This window comes from Anopheles ziemanni, chromosome 3 (genome assembly GCF_943734765.1).
Source record: "Anopheles ziemanni chromosome 3, idAnoZiCoDA_A2_x.2, whole genome shotgun sequence".
Lineage (NCBI taxonomy): Eukaryota > Metazoa > Arthropoda > Insecta > Diptera > Culicidae > Anopheles > Anopheles ziemanni.
The window spans coordinates 53,403,916-53,425,408 of NC_080706.1; the positions used below are offsets into that span (position 1 = coordinate 53,403,916).

A 21,493-nucleotide genomic window follows, 5' to 3' on the forward strand; every position below is an offset into this window, starting at 1 on the left:
TTTCATGGAAACGTCCTTTATAAATATTTATAGCCAGCGCGCGTCCAGCCGACAGCCAGTCGGAGTATTGCGCTCCGAAATGGTTCGCTGAACGTTGTTGTTGTTCGCTGTTCGGTGGACGATACGCTAGCTTCCTTTGGTCGTGGTGCATCCGTGGCGTGCAGCACCACGCACCAACATCATCGCCACCTCCTCGCGGATGCGCCACGAACGTCCTTCATTCACTGTTTGGTGCAAACATTTAAACCATAGCCGGCGGTCTTTTTCAAGCCTTTTCACATCGCGAAGATGAGTCCAGATCGGCTAGCGTGACACTGCTTTGTGTTTGTGTTTCTTCGCTGCGCTTCATTGCGGTACATCATTGTGTGTTGATGCGTTTGAGAGGAAACGACATTGACCTCTGCCGTGGGCGCAACTGATTTTCCACGGTGTTCCGACCGGAATGGCGGAACAATCTCGGGGCTTCAACATTTAATCGGTGTTTGTTATGCAAAGATCATTTCCTAAAATAAACGGGTGTACAGGTTATTTTCCTATAAAACCACCCGTCTTCGGTGAGGGTAGGAGGATACCTTACAAAAGTATGATTAATTATTAAGAATAAGGGCACTGTATGGACTACGACAAAAGATATTGATCAAGCTGAATAAAAAACTTAATTCAAGTTAAACTTACAACTTTAGAAATAGGAAATAAGAGGGTTTTTACATGCATTACAGTTTCTCGGAGACTTAGTCATTTGTTTAGTTTGATCATTATCATTGTTTAAATTATATTTTGAGTAAATTGATGGTAAAATGCTGGTGGTGATTCACTGTCATTTCGTGATTATTTACTTCATGCTCGATTGACTTCGTGCACAATAAACAACGCTGATGTTCGACTGCTTATTTATCAAGGACTATAGTTTTTTTTTAAGGGGGTATCGCTGGTTAGAAAATCGGCCCATGAGCGCCAACTGCCTCGAAGGCGTATGGGTTCTGCAAGAGAGGACTAACTATCCATGAACGCAATGGGAAAAAGTTAATTAAGGGCAAGCATGACCAACATAGTTGTTGGAAATTTTTTGAAGAATGAAACATTTTTTATCAGAAAATTCTACATGCCTATATAACTGATTTAGTCATATCTACACGGTTACGCACATTTGTTTATTAGACGGATGTACACTTTCTTATCTACAAGATATGTTTATGATATGTTTTCGCCATCGATTATGTCAAATATATTATCATTTGAAAAAGTTCTGAAGAATCATGTTGGGAATCGTGTTTTCAACCTTGCCAAAGTAGCTTAATAATTCAATGGATATGTGTTAGTAAATGTTCTTCTAGGAGAAAGAACAAGTTTTTCAATAATAAAATGTAAAAATATAAAGAGTTTCTCATTATATTTCCATTGGACAGTATCAGTGATATAATTTTTCCGTTTTTATTTGCTTGATTGAGCTTATTTAAAACATTTGGTTTTTGACCTTCATTCTTATGAACCAACTTTTGAAAATAAAAAATAAAAACCAGTTGTTTTTGTGTAATAATGTGAATGATGTGTAGATATTAAAAATATGGATTCGTAAAAATATTGTTTGGAACAGACTCGTGGAATATTTGTTAACTATTTTTCTTCATTGATAATGAAAACTGATGATTTATGGAAGTATCATAAAATCTAAAAGTTAAACAAAACCTGTTTTATCTACCAAATTTTCCCAAAATGGTTTGGAGCTTACTGATTTATTCTTCGCCTGTTTGGCGAGAAGTGTTCCGGTTCTATCTCTCCCGCTGAATCCGCTTGCCCTGACGCAGTAAAACGTGCTGTATGAATTCTTGCCGGCATTAGTCATCGGCATCAGCACCACGCACCGACCGGTCTTTTTCGTGGGCACGATTCACAACTATCTTAACCGGCATGTGCTCGGGCATGGTAGCATAATGTTGGCAGACGACGAGGGGAGTGATATGATGTGCGCCCGAATCAAACTTTCCATACCAAAAAGGGACAAAAAGGGACGCGTGGGGCGTGCAAAGAAAAAGCCGATGATGATGGAACCATGTGCCGACAACAACAACAACAACATCAAACCCGCAGGCGCACCAGCACGTTCCAAACGCACACGCACACACACGAACACTGGATGAGGACGCAGTAGTGGTTGCCACTAGTGTCCGGAAGGGGAACGGTCCGGAAGAAGACACGCGCCCGCACCGTCGGATTTTCGTACTTGTGTATGAAATGTGGTCTGTCTGTGGCATATTATGCTCATGCTCTCGTTTGTCAACCTCATCCGGCTCGGGCCATCGTGACACTCCGTTGGGCGTTCGAAAACTTCACCTTGCCACGGTGTTGTTTTGGTCGTTGGAAATCCGATCATCTGCCAGATTTTTTTTTTTTTTCGTATCGCCCGGCGGGGTCGGGCATGAAAGCAAAAGCGAACCTCATCCACCGCAGTCACCCTTCAAACTCTCGTCCACAGTATGGTGGAAAGTGGCGTTAAAGCGGCGTCACGTCGAGGAACGGAAAAAGCAGATGGTTGTAACACTTCCGGCGGAGGTGATGTTATGCGCGCGCGCGCAGCCCCGGCTTAGTTACAGTCGCCAAACAGTAATGCACCACATCTTGTCTGGCGGGCTGTGATGTATTCTTCCTGGTAACTTACGTTCCACCAGAAATCTGAGACAAACGATCAATAAGCGTATCTGCCTGGTGATTTTCATTTTAACACTCTGGTTTGTGGCGATCCCTCGTTCAGCGCCATGAATATCCATCGTAATGAAATTTGATTATGATATATTCACCCATTGGTAACCAAAACCATTCATTCAAACTGGTCTGAGCCTACGTCGAGATGTCTAACGGTGTTCTTCAGTTCTTGGAGAAATGCACGCGGAAATTTAAAAAGTAATGGTTCTAGGTGCCACACGAAATATGAGCTGCTAAGCTTTAAAGAAATCTAACTTCCGGTGATCAGTTTGGAGCCGGTTGTAGAGCATGATTTTTTTAAGTGCTTCCCAAGAGATAAGTAACCGCACCAAGTCGCAATTAATTCGTTTTCACGCCCATATCAACAAAGAAATATGGATGCTTATAAAAAAAGACATTTGAGGAAAGAAACCGATGGATGAAGAAACCAACAAAAAATTCCAATATGTGTTATGATGAAAAATGAATCTTTTAATTTATTAGAATGTAGCTCACTCCTTATGTTTCACAAGAATGTCTTTTTCAGAAAAGTGTAACAAACCTTTGTAATAAACCTACAGACCTTAGACATATTTTTTTTACTGTAATAAAGTTCGTAAATTTCCACCTTTCTTTGCGCTAGATGTTCAACCCTTCTTAATCGCATTACTTTTCCACATTAGTAGCTCGTTCAGGTCAGTACACTCGACTGACTGCGAGAGTCTTCGAACCATCCCTGTAGGGCTTTGGCTTAAGAGAAATTGAAGTCGGCGAGGAAACCTAACCTAAAAACATTCCACCGTGCGCCTCACCGCCGTTAAGTACGGCAGGGGGTTAGTAATTTACAATGCACTCTCGCTAGAAAGTATCTTCTTTCGGTGGCTTTCGATTTGTTTTGCATAGTTCCGCGGCGAGACAGCGCCAAGAAAAGTGTTGGGTGATTGCGATTCTTCTTTTTCAACTTGAGTTGAAGGTAAATTTCTCCAAGGGTGACCATCGTTAGTTCGCTGTCCGATGACGTGCTGTGATGAGTGTGCGAATGCATTCGTCGGCATGTGCAATGCTGCAACACCACGTCGTTGACAACTGTCCGGTCTCCCGGTCCGGTGTGTTGGAAGTGAAATGGTGCTACCTTATGCAAGATCCACTTGTTCTCTTTGATTTCTTTACGTCTAAGACCTTCAGATAGAGCGATACTTTTTCCTTTTCTGCATGCAGCTATTCATGCATGCCATTTTCATGGCTTTTGTCCAACCCCCCCTTGTGTTGTTGTTTGGTCTAGTGGCGCTAAGGATAGCCACCGGAGGTCGGGGTGTATTGTGGATGTGCGAGCAACCCTACCACCGATGCGGCGATTTCGTCACATTTATGCGCATCGAGCAATATTTTCAGTCCGATTCGCCCATCGGGGGGTTTTCGCGACCATAAAACGTGATGCTTTCTGCTGCAGCACCTGCAGGCACTTACTCGGGTGGCTGGCAATCGAACCATCGATTGTACGTTGATTGGATGGCTTTAGCTCTTCGGTGTCTCCCGCATCTTTTGAAATCTCAATGCTTGCACGATCGCGAACTGCCGATCGCCATTTGATCAATTTTTTGACGTAAGCAGCCAACACGCGAACACGCGAAGATGTTAGAGGGTGGCAACTCATAAACCTAAGCACGGGTGTTGTAACGGTAGCCAAAAAATAACGCCATGAGAACTTTACGATCATCGGCGGTCCATGTTACGGCACGTGGTAATATATGGTTGATGCTGGATTTATGACCCATCCAATTAAGTTGATTGTATTGCCTCACGATCGCATGTCGAATGCAATCGATGCAAAAGAGATCAAGTCTTATTAAAATTGTTCGTTTGTTACTGATGTATTAATTAATGCTCAACTAACATGCGTTCGCTCGGTGGTTCCTACAGCTGTCTGTTGAAACACATACGTTGATGCAATACTCGAAAGGCGAATCATTTTGACGAAGGCGAAGAAAATCATAATTTACTCAACTCGCAAATAATTGGTAAAATGAGAAGTTTAGCTTATGGCAACGTAAACTAAGAGATAAATGTGTTATAAATACATTAAATTCTGTTCTGGGGATCAATAAAATAAAATGGGGGGGGGGGGGATCAAGAATATAAAATAAAAAGAAAAAGAATAATTGTTTATACGTTGGTTACAAAATCGAAAAATGGATGGTATCACGGACTCGCGATCCTTTTCTTTATTGACCTGACCATTGATAGGATGCGTGTTGAATCAAACAGAACTTTTAGTGACCTGTGCAAACGTAGCGCAATATTACAAAAATAGATCGATAGTATATGAACACTAGCGAGAGGGTGAATTTATTTAAAATCAAAATTGCATAACTTACGTGACCCGTCTTAAAGGCGTTTTAAACGATTGCAACTTTCACTTAACAGCAACTGTCAAACACTCATTTCACTCATGTGAAACCCAACTTAGCACGTCTAAACGCGAAATAAACAAACATTTTGAGTTGCGCAACTAAAATTTCACTTAACGTAGCCGGGCTGTAAATTTCTTTCACAGCAATGAAAGTTTCTTGACAGCTCGTGCAACTGACAGATTTCGAAGGCGTCAGCAGTATAAAACCATTTAAAATGATCGTTAAACGAAATAATCAAAGTCGTTTTATGCGATTTAAGTTCACTTGCATGATTCACAACGCTAAATGAGTATTAATATTAATTTTAGAGATGAAATAATACAGCCCATTTACAATTCTACATAGTTTGTTTACCGACTCATAATTGCCGGTTGACAGTTAGCGTTAATTTGTTGTGAGTCGTGTAAACGCGTGATGCGTTCGGAAACTTTCAGTCCACTGAAATGACGACGACTGAAAGTTTCTCTTGCATGAAAGTTGCTGTCATTTATCTGCAGCTTTAGGGGCATTGTACTTTTATTTCCATTTTAAGTGGTTTGTACTGTTAAAACTATATTCATGTAGTTTTCAGTAGCCAACTAAATCTTAATTCTGGATTCGAAGAAAGTGTTATTATTGTACTTGGTTTCACATTTTAACGGCAAACAGGTCGATGATTGATCGAGGGCGTCAACGATGCATTACTTCTTCGATGATCTGGTGTTGAGTCTTGCCAATTCACAAAATGTTGCACATTGCCATATAATCGCTAGGTTTGATCGTCATCGTTAACCAGTTCTTCTGCTTGCATGATAAATTCTTGTCAATCCACACTGAATTCTAATGTCTCTCACTCCATTTTCCAGGGCGTTAACATCAAACGAACCGATGCATCGCAATGGTGGGAGCTGTTCGACACGAATACGCACCGCTTTTACTACTACAATGTCGCCTCACAGAAGACCGTCTGGCATCGGCCGCAGAACTGTGATATCATCCCGCTGGCGAAGCTGCAGACGCTCAAGCAGAACACGGATCCCAGCGACCGGAAGGAGGCGACCCTGCCGCACCACCATCACCACCACCACCACCATCATGGCACCGGCAGCGGCGGAAGCGGTGGAAGCGGGACCGGCGGCAGTGGCCTCGGTACGCTCGGCGGTTCCTCGAAGCTGAGCGGCAGTGGCACGGTGGGCAAATCGTGCGGCCATCGGACGACGACCGGCGTCACGGACTATCGCGATCGGGATCCGCACCATCGGAGTTCCAGCTCGGGGCACCGGCGTGCCGGGGCTGGCGCACTGGATCAGCGCAGCAACAGCGAGCTGCTGGCCAGCCCGCAGGGAAGACACAGCCTTCAGCACAGGTGAGTGTCGGTGGAGGTCTTCTGCGATCCTATCTTTCTCCCTCAGCGCAGCGTAAATGCGAACCAACCGATCGGGTGCCGATCGTGGAAACGTAAGCTAAGCACCACGTGCCGATGTTGTTACGCTATATCAGCAGCATATCGCCGTCCTTTGTCGCATTCTCTTTATTTTTGTCTTTTTGCTGCTCTCCCGTAAGACTCCTTAGCTTGACTACACCGGAACGTTGAGTAATATGTGTACCTTGTGCCTTTTATAGCCTTTTAATAGCTATATGTATTGACTTGAGCCGAAGAATCGAACCTTAGCGTAACTCGATTTTCTTATGTTTCCATTTTCTTTCACTCTGTTCATCTTACGTTGTTCTATTTTTTCATAAATGCTCCTTTTTTCTTCTTTTTTTTTCTTTCTCCCTATAACTTCGGTTTTCTCTCGCACACGTGACACCCTTCTTCGTCCTCCACGTCGAATGTTCTTCGTCACCGTACTCCCACTCCCCGTTTCGCGGCTTCGACATCTGCGAACCGACTTGTGTGATCCAACGAATTCGTTCACATTTTGTATTTTTGCCACACCCTCCCTTTTCGATTCCCTTCCTCAACAACTCAATCGTATTTTGTTTGCGGTATCGTAAAATGTGTTATGTTATGTTATTTTATACTGTATTGTGTGCGCTCGTATCTATTTTGCTCCTGTAACGTATTGGTTGTGTGCGAATGATTTTGAAACTGTATTACCAAAAACAAATCCAACGAATGTTTACTCTCCTACTTCTTGGTCTACTACGGGACGAGATCGTTTCGCGTATTAATGTTTTACGTCCTTTTTTTTAATTCTACTATCGATGCCCTTGCCTCTCGTATGCTTGTATTTTTTTTCCCCGTGCGCGCTTGTGTATGTGTGTGTGTGTGTGTACCCGCTGTTGGTATGGTATTTTATTTTCCTGGCTTCTGGCACTCCCGTTGTATTCCCGTTGTCTGACCGCGCGCGCGCGCCTATCGCTGCTCCACCTTTTATGCTATTCCGCAAATCCTTCACGTATGCAAAAACACGAACATATGATGCCACCCCACCGCACCCCCGTCGCTGCATCCGGTGTCACCCGGTTGCCCGCGGACGTCGCGAACGCGAACCGGTCTACCCTTTTGCGGGATTCGTTTCGGGCCCCGGCATTACCTCGCGGCAGGTTGCCGCCGAAAACCATTACCTCTCCACTGACTGATGTGAGCCACGCGTCGATCGGTCGGCTGGATTCGCACAAATTTTGCAGACACGGACATCACCCAACGGGCGGTGGCGGCGGCAGCGGCGGCGGAGTGGGTATAGCGGTACCGTTGGCCGGCTCGGTCCGTGGCAGCCAGCGCTATCCGGCCAGCTACAGCTACCATCACCAGCAGCAGCAGCAGCAGCGATACCATCATCACCAGCCGGACGGATCGCACAAGTCGACCGAGGGAAGCCTTTCGAGCAGCTACCGGCGGTTGCACGGTGCCGGAGGAGGTGGGGGCGGCGTACCCGGAAGCGTCCCGGACACGGGCGGCAGTCTGCTCCGGTACGGCAGCGGCTCGAGTGGCTACGGGACGAATGGCGGCGGTACGGGTAGTAGAAAACACAATGCCGACAGTAGTAGTGGGTAAGTGCATGCACCGGAGCGCCAAGCAAACGTAATTGAACAAACAAAAAAGGGTTGTGGAGAAAGGCCGGACGAAGGTGGAAGACACGGTCCGAGGTGGAGGTGGTGGAGGTGGTGGTGATGTGCACGGTGTGTAGTGCATGTGTTGTGTGAGTAGCCACTGTAGAAACTTCATACACTAGTATAAATGTCCTTTTTCACTCTCATTGTCATCCGTTGTAGTTTTGTAGTGCAAATGTGTTGTCTGTTTTATGTTTTGTTTTGTTTCTTTCTTTCGCGTTCCTCCTATTGGCACAGAATCTCATACGCTTGCAATAATCAAACAGCCATGCCTCTCTTGCCCGGCAAGAAGGAACATCCCGAAATTTATCACCATTCTCTCATCCCAACCATAACAGATAGCGGTGGAAGTCCGGGAACGGGAACTAATGCGTACCAGGTCGCGTGAATCGGTACTTACTAGAACCTCACAATTGACACACTCCTGTTTGCTTTTCTCTCCCGTCTTCCAGCTACCGGATGCTGCAGGAAAGTTCCAGCTCGCACAACATTCCACACTCGGTGGTAGTTCCTTCACCCTCGTCGTCGTCGACGGCGGCAGTGTCCGCGATGAGCAGCAGCGAAAAGCTGGCTCTCTCCGCGTTGCACCACTCGCCGGCCCTGCCCCCGTCGCACCAGATGCTCTCCTATTCGGTGTCGAACTCGTCGGACCTGGCGGCCGCCGGCAGCCTGTCGTCCCCGTCCCACTCGCTCAGCACGCCCCAGTTCAAGAAGAAGTTCATGCACGACGTGGTTGGAGGCGGTGGCGGTTCGTCGAAGTCGTCCTCTAAAGATGGCGCCCTCGGTGGAGGGCTTGTGTCCAAGCACGAAAGCTTCGATTACGGTGGCAGTAAGTGATGCCGTTGAACAGCTGTCCTGTCGTACAAATCAAAAAGACCGCTAGCGTATATTGCTATGACGTATGGAAAAACTTCAAGAAGTACATCTCAAGATTGATCAGTACACGATAGTGGTATTGGCCAGACGTAGTCCCACGTCAAATTGGTGTAATTCCGTTTGCCATGTTTAGGCTACAGATCCATTACTGAAAACAGTTGAGACATGATAAGCAAAGATTTGCTCAACTACACAAAGACAGCGAACATATTGGAAAAACTTACGCATATCTGAAGCGATTTCTCGCTCGGGTTTTCGAATCTCTGTGGCGACTAGTAACTCTTTCATTTACTCTTGCTATTCGAATCCTTTCTTGGAATTCAAATAGCGACTGGCAAACGACTTAATTACATAAATCAATGATAGTTAAACATTCCGTAAGCTAGGCTTCTTTTGATTTGTTTTTCCGACGGATAATTGACACTTAACGTAGCAGTAGTTTAAGTCGGTTTATTTAATTTTGTGTTTTTTTTTGTACCTTCAAGATCCAAATGCCTCGTCCATCTCACTGACACGTTCGGGGAGCTTTCTCTCCTCGGCCGGTATTACCAGTGGGGTCGGTGGAGGCGTAGGAACGCCAACGTCCGCCCGACCCTATGGGCCATCGGGAAGCGGAGGAAGTCACCATTCGTCCGTCGGTTCGCATCGGAAGGGAAGCTTCGATGGGAATGGTGGTGGAAGTGGTGCTGCTGGTGCAAGTGTCGGTGGTGGAGGAACGGCAGGTGGAGGGGCAGGGAGCGATGATTCGATGCACGAGAAGTACTTCAAGTCGGTCGAAAACACGCCCGTCACTCGGCGACGTCACACAACCACCTCCAAGTCGCCCCTACAGCAGCAGAAGCAGTCGAGTGATTCTAGTCCCCAGAGCCCAATCAGCCCTCAGCAGCAGCAGCAGCAGCAACAGCAAGTGGTGGGTAAAGTGCAGCGACCATCGGCCTTGTCGGTGGAGCTGTCCCCGGGCAGCAGTTACCAGAACAGCAGCAGCAAATCTTCTAGTCACAAAAACAGCAATACCAACAGCAACAGTGCCACCGGTGGGGATCATGGGCCCGAACAGTTCAACCTAGAGGGGGGCGGTGGCCTCGGTGGTGGTGCTAAGCCGGACAAATATCTGGATAAGATGAAGCTCGACCGTGGTGGCAAGGTGTCGCCGGGTGCAATTTCCATGGGCGGTGGAAGTGGCGGCAAGCAGTCTCCCTATCCGCCGCCCACCGTGCCAACTTCTTCCTCTAGTCATCCAATGATGGAGCAGGCCGCCAACAGCGGGGGCCGGGGCAGCGGTGGAAAGGATCAATTTTCGCTCAATCTCAACCAACCCAATCTGGACCGGCACAACAAAGAGATGGCCCCACAGACGCTGGAGAAGAAGTCGTCTGGTTCGACGCAGACGGTCGCGTCTAATAACTCATCAACGCACAACGCCAAACATAGCAAAAAGTCTCGAAATTACAACAATCACGGCACAACCAGTGGAACTGGATTCGATTTTGACTATGATAACGGCAACACATCGCCGTTGTATTGTAATTGGGATAAGGTAGAGTAGTTCGTACCGATCTCACCCAGCTGATGTTTGTATAAGTAAACGACTTTTAACAATTTTTTTCCATCCAACCCTAGGAGATGCAGGAACATTTACTCCCACTGCAACACTACATTCTGGAGCAAGCCAAACTTTCCGGCTCGTACGGACTGGGTGATATGGATTCGGACTCGTTCCACTCGGACAGCCAGTCAGAGCATTCGTTTTCAGGTCATGAGCCGGACAACGAAGACTCGGATCATTCCGACGGTCCGGGCGACTATTTGGCACACTTCCCGTATGAAGAGTACGGTGCACGGCATGCCCAGGATGGCGGTGTGTCGTACTACAACTTTGAGTTTAATTTCGGCGATCGTGATGAAAAAGAAGACATGTAAGAATCGGTTTGTCACGTTTGGATTGGTGGTATTTGCAATTTAAACATATGATTTTTGTGGTTTCCATTTTTTTAACCATCAGTTCCGAGGAAGTGACGGCAAAATTAGAGAGCATTCCAGATCAAATATACAGCCCCGTCAAGAATCATCCTCCACTGCACAAATACTCATCGTCAGCATTCCACGGCGTCAAGCCGGGCATGGATGGTGGCTTCATGGGCGACTCCGTTGATCGCGGCCCGGCGAACGATGCACTGGCAGGCGGAAATGGAATGTTTGGTGGCAAAACATCCTATCTACAGCAGATGGCAGCAGCTGGGCAACATCAGCTACAGCTACAACACCAGCAACAGTTGCAACAGCAGCAGCAACAGCTACCCCAACAGCAGCAGCAACCCCAGAAGCTCAATAAAGCCACGCTGTTGCAGCGGTTCCAAGAAAATCTCACCCTCGGTGTATCGAGCCCGGCGGCGGGCAGTAACGGGAAGATAGCTGAAATGGCGCTGCTGAAGGAGTGCGACATCGAAAAGTTCGCCCAGGACAACCTGAACCTGCACTCGAAGGGTATCTTCCGGAAGAAATCGTCCGTACGGGACATGCTTAGCTGGACACCGAACGCCATCAGCCGTCCGATGCTGTCGCTTGCGCGAGACAAGGCGGGCAAGAAGATGGCCACCGATCTGTTCAAGCTGGTGCAAATCTATATGGGCGATCGGAAGGCGCGCGTTTGGATGAGCCTGATGTCGGTGGTGATCGATATCATATCGATGGCCGCAGAGCAACCGCAACTGCGCGACGAGCTGTACATTCAGATATGCCGCCAAACGACAGAAAATCCAAGCCGTGATTCGTTGATTCGAGGCTGGGAACTGATGGCCATCTGTCTATCGTTCGTACCACCCTCACCGACGTTCCAGCCGGCCCTTCTCGGTTATATCAATCGGCACCGGGATCCGTCGTTTGCCACCAGCTTTCCGGACGTCAGCAAATGGCCGATACACGTACAGATCTCGCACTATGCTACAATAGCGTGCCGGCGGTTGGACCGCATAGGTAGCTCTGGCAGAAGGCAGGCTAAGAGACCAACCGAGGACGACATCAACAGAGCCCGCGAACAAATCTTCCGGGATAGTATGTTCGGGAACAAGCTCGATGAGGTGATGGCACTGCAGAAAGATCGGTTCCCGGATCGACAGCTACCATGGATTCAGACAACGCTCTCGGAACAGGTTAGTACTGATGGGCATATTAATTACATCATTTTGTTAATGTTCTATTTTATTTGTCACCTGACTGCTAGTTGTGTATCATTTTTTTCATTTTTGAATGCAGATTCCAGTATTTTTTATGTGAGGGTTATTAAAAAACTACCTCCTAGAACATTCATTGATGAAATTTACGATACATTAACGTTAAATCAGACCAATGTTTGATTGAGAACACATTCCTTTCTTCTTTCAACTAACTTAACTGAACTATCTATCTTTCAAACTACAGGTGTTGCTTTTGAATGGAAAACAAACTGAAGGCATTTTCCGTGTGCCCGCGGACGTAGACGAGGTGAACGTATTGAAGAAGCAGCTTGATTGTTGGCAATTTCCCGAAGACAAGGGAACGATGGGTAAGGAATCGTGTATTGGTTGGATTGAGGCCAGTCAAGGTGATGTTTATCTAGGATTCATAATTAACTTTATCCGACTTTGCAGATGCACATACTCCAGCAAGCTTACTGAAGCTGTGGTACCGGGAACTGTACGATCCCTTGATTCCGGACGAGCTCTACGACGAGTGTGTGCAAACGGAAGACCCCGTCGAAGCGGCCGCGATAGTAGAAAAGTTACCAAAAATTAATAAACTGGTATGACTCGGCGCAAAGCTCGCGGCATGATGATAGTGTTCGATTAACTATTTTTCTTTATCTTTTTCTATGACCATTTCCAGGTTCTAACCTATTTGATACACTTCCTGCAACAGTTTTCCCTACCGGACGTGGTGGCGAACACAAAAATGGACTCATCCAACCTGGCGATGGTCTTTGCCCCAAATTTGCTACGCTGCCAGTCACAGGACCCGAAGGTGATACTGGAAAATGCCCGCAAAGAAATGACGTTCATGCGAACGCTGATACAGCACATGGACACGTCTAGTGTGGCTTACATGACTTGAAGGAAACATAACCGAAGGGGAGCTTGAAGAAGTAAAAAGTTGCGTACACAGCGTCGTGTTCCACTTACTTCCAATCGAGCGTATGATTCTTATTCGGACAGGACACAGGTACCTTATCAACTAGCAGCATCACCGATGGTAACTTTGTTGACCGTGGGAGCGATATCAAAAGCTTGTGTATCCTTTTTACAGAAGACATCTATAACAAAAAAAATCTAAATCGTGCATCGTTTCGAAAGCCAGAAAGCCAAAGCAGTGTCGTAGTAGCTTCTTTTCTATTTTTCAAAATTCGTTCGGTATCAGTCACATTACACGGTACCAATATCAATCGGGGAGACTATAAAATTGAAGGATTAGGTCGGACACTAGTTCCGAATTTCGTAGGCACACGAGAACGTGGCGTGTAACTTTGAACACGTTTCCGGTTAGGCTGAGCAAAGTGCGAAAGTGCGAGATGAGTTCCAGTCAAGTAATCCTTTTGGCATTTAGCGTTCCGGCACTGTGGAAAACGAAACGGCGGTCCACAGTAAATTACCATATGTAAGAAGAAAAGATAACAAAATAACAATAACTCTCACTGTCAGGAAGAAACAGTTAGTAATGATCGCTTCTAATGATTGCTTATCACACAAATAAATTATTTACAGATATGGTAATCCTGTTGTATGAATATAGCACTACCATTTCATCCTTCGAAACAAACTAAAAACGATATTGTAACTCATAACACACTAACACACGAACTTCCACAAGTCAGTCAGTCGTTCACCGTAACACTTCTAAATCAACCTTGATAAGCATGGGGCTGGCACGTGCCTGCTGCACAGAATATAACATATTCGGTACACGGCAAACCGAAACAGAAAGCTTATTTGCAACAACAAAGCAAACAGTGATGATTTCCCGGACCGGTTTGGCATATAAGGGTGGCTTGTTTAAAAAACTACACGAAGTAAAGATAAAATCGTAGGGAATGATATTGGAAACCAAGCAACCAATCACGCCACCTTCGATAACTCGATTTCAAAAGTACCGAGTAACGATTAGGACAAATGGTTGATACTTGATCATCGATCAACGCGCGATGTTTTGTTAGTAAAAAAAGGACGCATGAGTTAAGACTATATTCAAACAGATTTCCAAACTATTCGCTTTCCATTCTATCACACTTGTGTAGATTTCACTACAGGTAGAGCTTCGATTCGGGGGGGGTTATTTGTTTTTCCTCTTGTCAAACAGAATGTTCACTCTTTGAACACTCTTGGGACACACGGTAGTTTTTTGTGCTGCAGAGACCAGTTCTTTACCTTAGGCCTGATCCAATAATAAAAGACTTCATGATCGGGAGATTGTTTTATACCAAAATAATGTCTATATTCGCTTAATAGGGCAGTTTGATTTTGTGTTCCGTAGGATAGGGTTTCGTTTGTGCTTATATATCGTTCTGTAGAATATTGTGTTTTTTGTTCGAAACCATCGATTTATATTATTTAAGTTTAAGCATGTACTCTAAGTAACAAACAGAGTGTTTGAACAGTTCAGTCAATCATGAGGTCGATAGCGGTCGAGCACAAAACAAACCGGAACGTTGTTTCTGAAAGAGGCAGTTGTTTTGGATCAACTGCATTCATCGTTCTACACTTCTCGTCGTACATCGGCCTTTGGTAATCTCTTCGGCCTTAGGTGGATAACGACGCAAACATGGCAAATTCCTCCCTCACTACCCTAGGATCCAGTGTTGTATTCTCATATTGTGAAGAAGTATGTCCAACCCGGGAACTATTTTATGCAGGTGAAAGCTAGCAAACGATCAAGCAAACAGACGAAGATACAAACAAAACAGAAAGAATACTGAGATAAATATATATATATATTCTATATTGAGAGAGGTTTAACGAAAGAAAGCAAACAAAAACCAATTAATAATTTATTATGAAGAACCTTATGGATAGAAAGTTGAATGAGAGCAAGCAAATGAACAGATGAAATTAACATGCTGCAGCATAATGCTAATAAAATCAGTATATACAAAAAAAAACCCATGGGACCCATTGTCTGGTTGTGTTATCGTTGTATTTGTTACGGTATTAGAGATCATCGTCGTGGATCGTGTGTCGTTTGTCCGCATTGTCGGGGCACCAATCAGTCTTAATTTTGTTCCATTTTCAACCAGTTCAACCAGCCACGGACGAAAGATGGTGTGCCGCATTTTTATTACAATATCTGTTCTAGTGGGCCTCCACGCTGGCTGTACGCTCGGTCACAGTACGTAAGTGTAACTCTGCTTTAAATTAACTTATTTCCGTTTTTAGCCATCTATTTTCCTTTATAGACAGTCAATAGTTGCCCTCATCCTGGCACGAGGAGGATCGAAAGGCATACCGTTGAAAAATATTGTTGAAATTCAACCGAACCAAACCCTGCTCGGGCGAACGCTGGACACCTTGCGCCGCTCGGAAGTGTTCAAAGAGGTGTGGGTGTCGACCGACCACGAACGGATAGCGCTCGAGGCCGAACTGCATGGTGCGTCGGTGTTTGCCCGCTCGGCCACACACGCTCAGGATCATTCCAGTTCGTTGGATGCGACGCGTGAGTTTTTGGAAGCGCACCCGGAGATCGATCGGTTTGCGCTGGTTCAGTGCACTTCACCGTTCCTGCGGGTACACTACCTGGAGCAGGCAGCTGCACAGACATGGGCCACAACAGATGATATCGTCCGCTGGGGATCTTCCTGTGCTTTTAGTGTCGTTCGAAGCCACAAATTGCGTTGGCGAAAGAGTGAGACCGATGGACGACTGGAACCGATTAATTTCGATCTGCGTGCACGGCCCCGTCGTCAGGATTGGCCGGGTGAGCTGGTGGAAACGGGTATGTTCTATTTTACTGACCGGCAGCTAGTAATGGAAGAGGAAAGTTTCCAAAGTTATACATGTACGGTGGTGGAAGTGGATGAACTAGATGCTCTGGAAATTGACGATATGAAGGATCTCGAAGTGGCTCGTTTATTGATTGGAATGGAATAGTTTAAAATTACGTGAGTTATTAAATGTGCGCTTTTACACCAATGTTTAAAAAACAACAGAAAAGTCTAATAAATCATATTAAATCTTCTTTTTTACAATTACTATATAGCCCATTTTCATTATTTTTCTATTGGTGTTAACAACTTCTGTGCTAAAATGTTATCAGGCTATACATTATTTCATTATTTTTTTGATGCTATTTGTTTTTAGTCTGTCAAATCAGTTAATTTTTCCTTAAGAATTTTGGCTTTGTGTACTATATGGATCCATTCACAGTACTCGAAATTTCAGCTAAGGTCAGCTAGAAGTCACATAAAGGCACAGAAGGAACGATTAACTTTACTCATTCCATGCTAGTGCGTTGAGCATTACTACCGTGTCTAGTGCAACTCTTGGTTATGAATTACGAAACCGAGCACGTACACCTATATGTGCTGCTTATCGCACACTGCAAGCACGATCGTTATTTTTAAGCTATCAGATTTTTATACTCTACATGATTTACGATGCTAGGTCCAGTACGGACTGATAAGATAATTTGAAAGATAAAACGACATAGCCGTTTATTTAATAAAAAACTAATGCACCATATATTTATAAAAAAAACTAATAATACATTCATGTAATTCCACATGATTTATCGTGTTATGTTTTTGTTGTTTCAGATGCAGACTTTCAGGTCTTTTAAGGTATTTTTAATTCAATTTTTTATTCAGCTCGTTTTGACATAACCTTGACATACTTTGTCGTGATGTTTGGGAAAACGAATCGGTCATCAACCGTGGCCATATGTTCGTACGTCACGGCGTACGTTTCCTCGAATCCTGCCTTCGCAGCAGCCACCTGTGACCCGATAGCTGTGAAGCAAGTGGACGTCAACGGTATGCCGAGAGCCTTGCACAATGGAATCCGGGCACGCAGGATCTCGGTAGCGATGCCACGTCCTCGATACTTCGGTGGCACTGAAAGACCCATCGCACCCAAATACGTATCCACTCCGTAGTGCTCGAAAACATTTGCCTTTTTTATGGTGTAGTCAACGAGATCATAAATGGTACGCCAGATCGATCCTTTGCACTGTGTAGTAAATAGTAAGAAGATTGTAGCTTGAGAAGTCGCCGCAAAGTGGCGGTTCCCTGTAAACTCACTTCGTACTCTGATTTGTCATCCTTTTCCGCTATGTACAACATGTTCATCCCCGCGATCTCATCGCTACCCTCCTTAAAGCAGACTAGGACAAGCCGATGTTTCACCATGATACGCCACAGGTCGCCAATTTCCTGGACGCTCTGTGGCTCCCCAACGATATCTACGGGAGATGATGAACGATGTAATAAAATTATCATATCCTGGCTTTTTAGGGCACAACACCCAAATGGTCGAACCGAACGGACTGGACACTCACTTTTCGCCCGACATGTCGGTTCATCGAACACAAAGACCTCGAGCATGTGCGCGATCGCCTCATCGAAACGCTCTTCCGGAAGATCCTGCACTCGGTACGACACCAGCCGATCGCTGTCGGTATCCTTGGCCTGGAACGTATGCCAAACCGTCGGGTATGGGATGTTTTCCGGGCGCTTCCAAACCATAATCGTATCACTTCGGGCTTCGCACGTAGGGGCAATAAAGAATCCAGCCACCGTCTCACGATGCTGTTACGACACTGGCAGTCGAGTGCTAATTCTACACGCGACGCGTGGTTTGTACACTGCCGCTATCTGCCTGCCCCGCACCCTCAAAACCACCCCTCTCCCTACATAGCCCTAGGCATTGCCGCTCGTGTGTTTGTGCAAATGACTACCATTTCGCGCTACTCAGTTTACAGAGGGCGCGTCGTTGCACCCCGAGTGGAGGCAAGTTTTCCGGCGTCGGACATAGGGTGACCTTCGTGTGCTGTGAATGGGTGGATCCAAACGATTCGAGATTTTTAACTCACACGTTCTATGTTGGCTTGAGGTTTTCAACTCACTCGTTCCATGACAACGAAACCACTGCGAAGCATCTCCGCTGAATTGTCTGACCATCGAATCATGACTGAGCGCTTAATCAAATTAGAACATAAGAGGCCCTAAATGGCAGATCACATTTGGGTATCGCAGCGAAATGGAAGTGAACGATGCCAGAAAGGGAAAAAGAAGCAATGTTTTGAATTCTAAATCAACCTGATAACGATCGTCTTGGGGTGTTTGCCTGAACGGCATAGGGGGTACTTGTTATCAATATAAGTCAGCAGGAACGGACTGATATGGTGCATTCAGCCAGTTCTATGATTGACCGCTACGTGGAAGAAAACGATTTCAGGTTGTTTTGAACGGAAATGGTGTAGTCATTGTGTCGTGTCGTTCAACGCTCGTTAGTTGCCTACGATGACTAATGGAAAGAAAGCGAGTTAGTGTTTGTTTTAGTTGCTTTAAAGTTGAGATTACATTAGGTTTGGAAAAGATATGAAATGTTGATGCTGAAGTGTTCCCATCTCCAGATGTTGCACGTGTTGCCAGTGAATCGATTCGCTAGATAATGGTCGCACGGAGATGTTCGGTACAGGAAGTCAAGTGTTTGCAATATGTGCGCGGCATGCGTGCAAAGCAGCAACATGCTATCAAGTAGTCAAGCGACCGAGGTTGGGATTGGCAATAAGCGTTTATTTGAAGGCAAACAGATGGTGGTAGCGGTTGGTGTTTTTTCTTAGCCAGTTCGCTTTCACTATAAAATGAAGAACTAAGTTTTGAATATTATTGCTCGATGGCGCTCATCACAAAACGCTAAGATGCTTAAAAAAAAGGTTGTTTCTTCAGTTCCATACATACAGCACCAAATGTGTAAGCTGCATCAAACGTTAAGCCATATAAATTCCTAAAAATAATTGGTAATCTATTTTGAACAATTTAACCTCCATTGAATATGATGCATTTCGACCTTAAAGTTAGAGGAATTGTTTGATTTATAACCATTTCCCAGATCTGTTCGGAATGCGACAAATACTTTGGCAGGAATAAATTTATGTTTCGTGTAGTAGTTTCATGATGTAGATAGTATTGTTTTAAATATTTTAATGAAAAATTTCAAAAATTGTCACTGTCAAAATAGAGAAATTAATGGATAAATGCTGGATCTCTTTAGAAATTAGATGAAGGTTTAAAAAATTGCCAAAGCTTGTATTTTTCTGCCATTTTTCTATTCAATTTTACAATTCATATTATGCATTTTCTAATAATTGATTTACCCCTTTTAATTTGTAAGTAGATTTTTTATGCGTCTGATATTTTTGATACGTATAACATAACATGTACATCCATCGTTTGATAAAGATTCGTATAACCTTATTTGATAACCAAACAAGTACGATTTGGTGCCTACTTGCCTTAAACTTTTAGTGGTCACGTTTGGCACCGTTCCGGTACCAAACCTGATGAAACTGATCTAAACTACGCCTCAAGTAATGCAAAAAACAGCGCATTGTAAACATTAAGCATGCTTCCACTCCTAAGCCCCATTGACTCTGCTAGGTTGTTCTTATCAAGTGTGGGTTCCAATGATAGCTCGGTAATTTTGAACCAAAATAAAATTTCATAATGGTCATGACATAATGGTCACCGTGGGTCATAAGCATCACCGAAAAAATTGTGTTTCTAATATAATTTTAATTACAATGTTGAACGCATATGCAAAACCGTAACGTAACAAAAGGCTTGGCTCCAGATTTGAGCGACACGGATTATCATGTTATCAGTTGGTAACACACATCGCTATTTATTGCCCGTCGTTGACCTAGAATTTTAAAGAAAACAACTTGCCACCGCCTTGTGTTGGTTAGTCGTCTTACCGGAACCGTTGCGCGCGTATCATCAGCAATTGTTTAAACGCAGAGGACTCTCCAATCCATCGCAAGATGTCTTGGGAACGACCAGCAGCCGTTCCATACCCCAATGTATGGTGGACATTCGAAGCACCCGATCCGGACCGAGATGACGGTGGATTAGCGACGTACAGGGTGGAGGACCTCACGGAGGACCGTTTCGAAGACGCCATAAAACTTTACACGGAGCACTTCCTTGATGATGAACCTCTTGCCCAACACGCCAGGACTCGACACAACCCGGTATCGTATGAAGATATTGTCGCATTCTGGAAGAAATCATTCAACGGACGAATGTCAGTTGCTTGTTACAAAGAGGGTTCCAAGGAGCTTGTCGGTGCTAATATTCTCGCAGTACAACAGGCAAACAGTAAAAAGGATGTTAATGACCTGGTAAGAAAGTGAGATTGATGATAGAAACCAGCGGTTTCATGCTCATAAACGAGCTAAACATTTCCTTATTTCCATTCATTGTTTCAAGCCACGTTCCGAAACCAGCCGAAAGATAGTAGCAGTATTCATTTATATGACCGAAACAGCGAACCTCTTCGAGCGCTACGGTGTGGACAAGTACCTCACGGCGTACGGTTTGAGTGTCAACACTCGGTACCGCGGTCGAGGGATTGCGACCGAGATTCTCAAAGCCCGGGTTCCTATTTGCAAAGCATTTGGGCTGCGACTTACTAGCACCAGTTTTACGGCCATCGGCTCGCAAGTACCGGCCGCAAAGGTTGGCTTTAAAACGGATCTAGAAATGCGGTCAGTAGTGGGTCATGGGGCATATTTTTAAAAATTATGACTATTTCAATTTTCTTTAATTCCAGATACGACGAATTCGTGAAGGTAAACCCTAGCTTAACTTTCGAAGGCATTAAAAGTACCAGCGTGAAGCAAATGAGTTTAGTGATCGAATGAAGAAAACCAGAGTTGAAAAGTGCTAGTTCGAGCAAACAGTAGAGTGTGGTGCTTTAAGCCAAAGATGTTAAAAACGAAGAATTACAATTAATTTTGTTTACCTGTTTGTTTTCTCGAATACATAAACCGGAGGATGATAACGTACTGTGTTTTTCCTTTTCCGAAACGTTGAGATACATTAGGATGATAATTGAAAAATTGAACTAGACTCCATATATGATGGGTGTTAAAGACAGATTGTCTTTAACGGGGCTCTTAGTGGAACGATAATAAAAAAGAAAGCACCCAGCTTTTCTTGCCTATGCGAAAACATTTTATTTTAACTGCAACAGCCAAAAAATCGTCTGGCTTTTCTAAATTACGTATTACGAAGTTTTTTGTTTTGTTGTGATTACAGAGATTTTGACCGATTAGGTCATTCATCTCTAAACGTATGACGAAGAGTAGTATGTTTTATAGAGGTTTTGAGCCGGGTGGCTTCTTTCACCTCTATAAACGTATGACGAAGTAGTAGTATGCATGGTTTATAGAGGTTTTGAGCCGGGTGGCTTCTTTCACCTCTAGGCGTATGACGAAGAGCACGAAGGCGCATCCTTCGATCCCTTTTA

The 21,493-nt window shown here is 44.7% G+C and overlaps 4 protein-coding genes across 4 annotated transcripts in view; 3 read left to right on the top strand and 1 right to left on the bottom strand.

The window, feature by feature from the left end:
* The window catches only part of LOC131289169 (hornerin), a 28,374-nt gene extending 14,208 nt beyond the window's left edge, over positions 1–14,166 (top strand). Inside the window, exons 3-11 of the mRNA XM_058318378.1 lie at positions 5,936–6,435; positions 7,620–8,066; positions 8,579–8,955; positions 9,488–10,539; positions 10,623–10,918; positions 11,005–12,151; positions 12,420–12,543; positions 12,629–12,780; positions 12,864–14,166. Coding sequence (XP_058174361.1) covers positions 5,936–6,435; positions 7,620–8,066; positions 8,579–8,955; positions 9,488–10,539; positions 10,623–10,918; positions 11,005–12,151; positions 12,420–12,543; positions 12,629–12,780; positions 12,864–13,088 — 4,320 coding nt within the window. The 3' untranslated portion in view covers positions 13,089–14,166. The remainder of the gene's footprint in view (positions 1–5,935; positions 6,436–7,619; positions 8,067–8,578; positions 8,956–9,487; positions 10,540–10,622; positions 10,919–11,004; positions 12,152–12,419; positions 12,544–12,628; positions 12,781–12,863) is intronic.
* Positions 14,167–15,283: 1,117 nt separating this feature from the next.
* On the top strand, positions 15,284–16,111 carry LOC131284990 (N-acylneuraminate cytidylyltransferase A). Its single transcript, XM_058313849.1, has 2 exons — positions 15,284–15,357; positions 15,421–16,111. The coding sequence occupies exons 1-2, from the start codon at positions 15,284–15,286 to the stop codon at positions 16,109–16,111; spliced, it is 765 nt and encodes a 254-aa protein (XP_058169832.1).
* Positions 16,112–16,819: 708 nt separating this feature from the next.
* LOC131288351 (uncharacterized) lies at positions 16,820–17,703 on the bottom strand. Its single transcript, XM_058317475.1, has 3 exons — positions 17,517–17,703; positions 17,260–17,420; positions 16,820–17,188 (listed from the first exon to the last, which is right to left on the bottom strand). The coding sequence occupies exons 1-3, from the start codon at positions 17,701–17,703 to the stop codon at positions 16,820–16,822; spliced, it is 717 nt and encodes a 238-aa protein (XP_058173458.1).
* Positions 17,704–20,003: 2,300 nt separating this feature from the next.
* LOC131287957 (uncharacterized) lies at positions 20,004–20,885 on the top strand. The gene is made up of 3 exons (XM_058317051.1): positions 20,004–20,363; positions 20,452–20,729; positions 20,795–20,885. The coding sequence occupies exons 1-3, from the start codon at positions 20,004–20,006 to the stop codon at positions 20,883–20,885; spliced, it is 729 nt and encodes a 242-aa protein (XP_058173034.1).
* The last annotated feature ends 608 nt before the right edge of the window (positions 20,886–21,493 follow it).

Excerpts from the sequence above, each read along its gene's own strand:
- LOC131288351 (XM_058317475.1), bottom strand. The coding sequence starts at position 17,703 with ATGGTTTGGAAGCGCCCGGAAAACATCCCATACCCGACGGTTTGGCAT. Across the intron at positions 17,421-17,516 it reads ACCGACATGTCGGGCGAAAA|ATATCGTTGGGGAGCCACAG; the intron begins GTGAGTGTCCAG and ends CATCTCCCGTAG. Across the intron at positions 17,189-17,259 it reads ATGACAAATCAGAGTACGAA|TGCAAAGGATCGATCTGGCG; the intron begins GTGAGTTTACAG and ends TTTACTACACAG.
- LOC131287957 (XM_058317051.1), top strand. The coding sequence starts at position 20,004 with ATGTCTTGGGAACGACCAGCAGCCGTTCCATACCCCAATGTATGGTGG. Across the intron at positions 20,364-20,451 it reads AAAAGGATGTTAATGACCTG|CCACGTTCCGAAACCAGCCG; the intron begins GTAAGAAAGTGA and ends CATTGTTTCAAG. Across the intron at positions 20,730-20,794 it reads AAAACGGATCTAGAAATGCG|ATACGACGAATTCGTGAAGG; the intron begins GTCAGTAGTGGG and ends CTTTAATTCCAG.
- LOC131284990 (XM_058313849.1), top strand. The coding sequence starts at position 15,284 with ATGGTGTGCCGCATTTTTATTACAATATCTGTTCTAGTGGGCCTCCAC. Across the intron at positions 15,358-15,420 it reads TGTACGCTCGGTCACAGTAC|ACAGTCAATAGTTGCCCTCA; the intron begins GTAAGTGTAACT and ends TTTCCTTTATAG.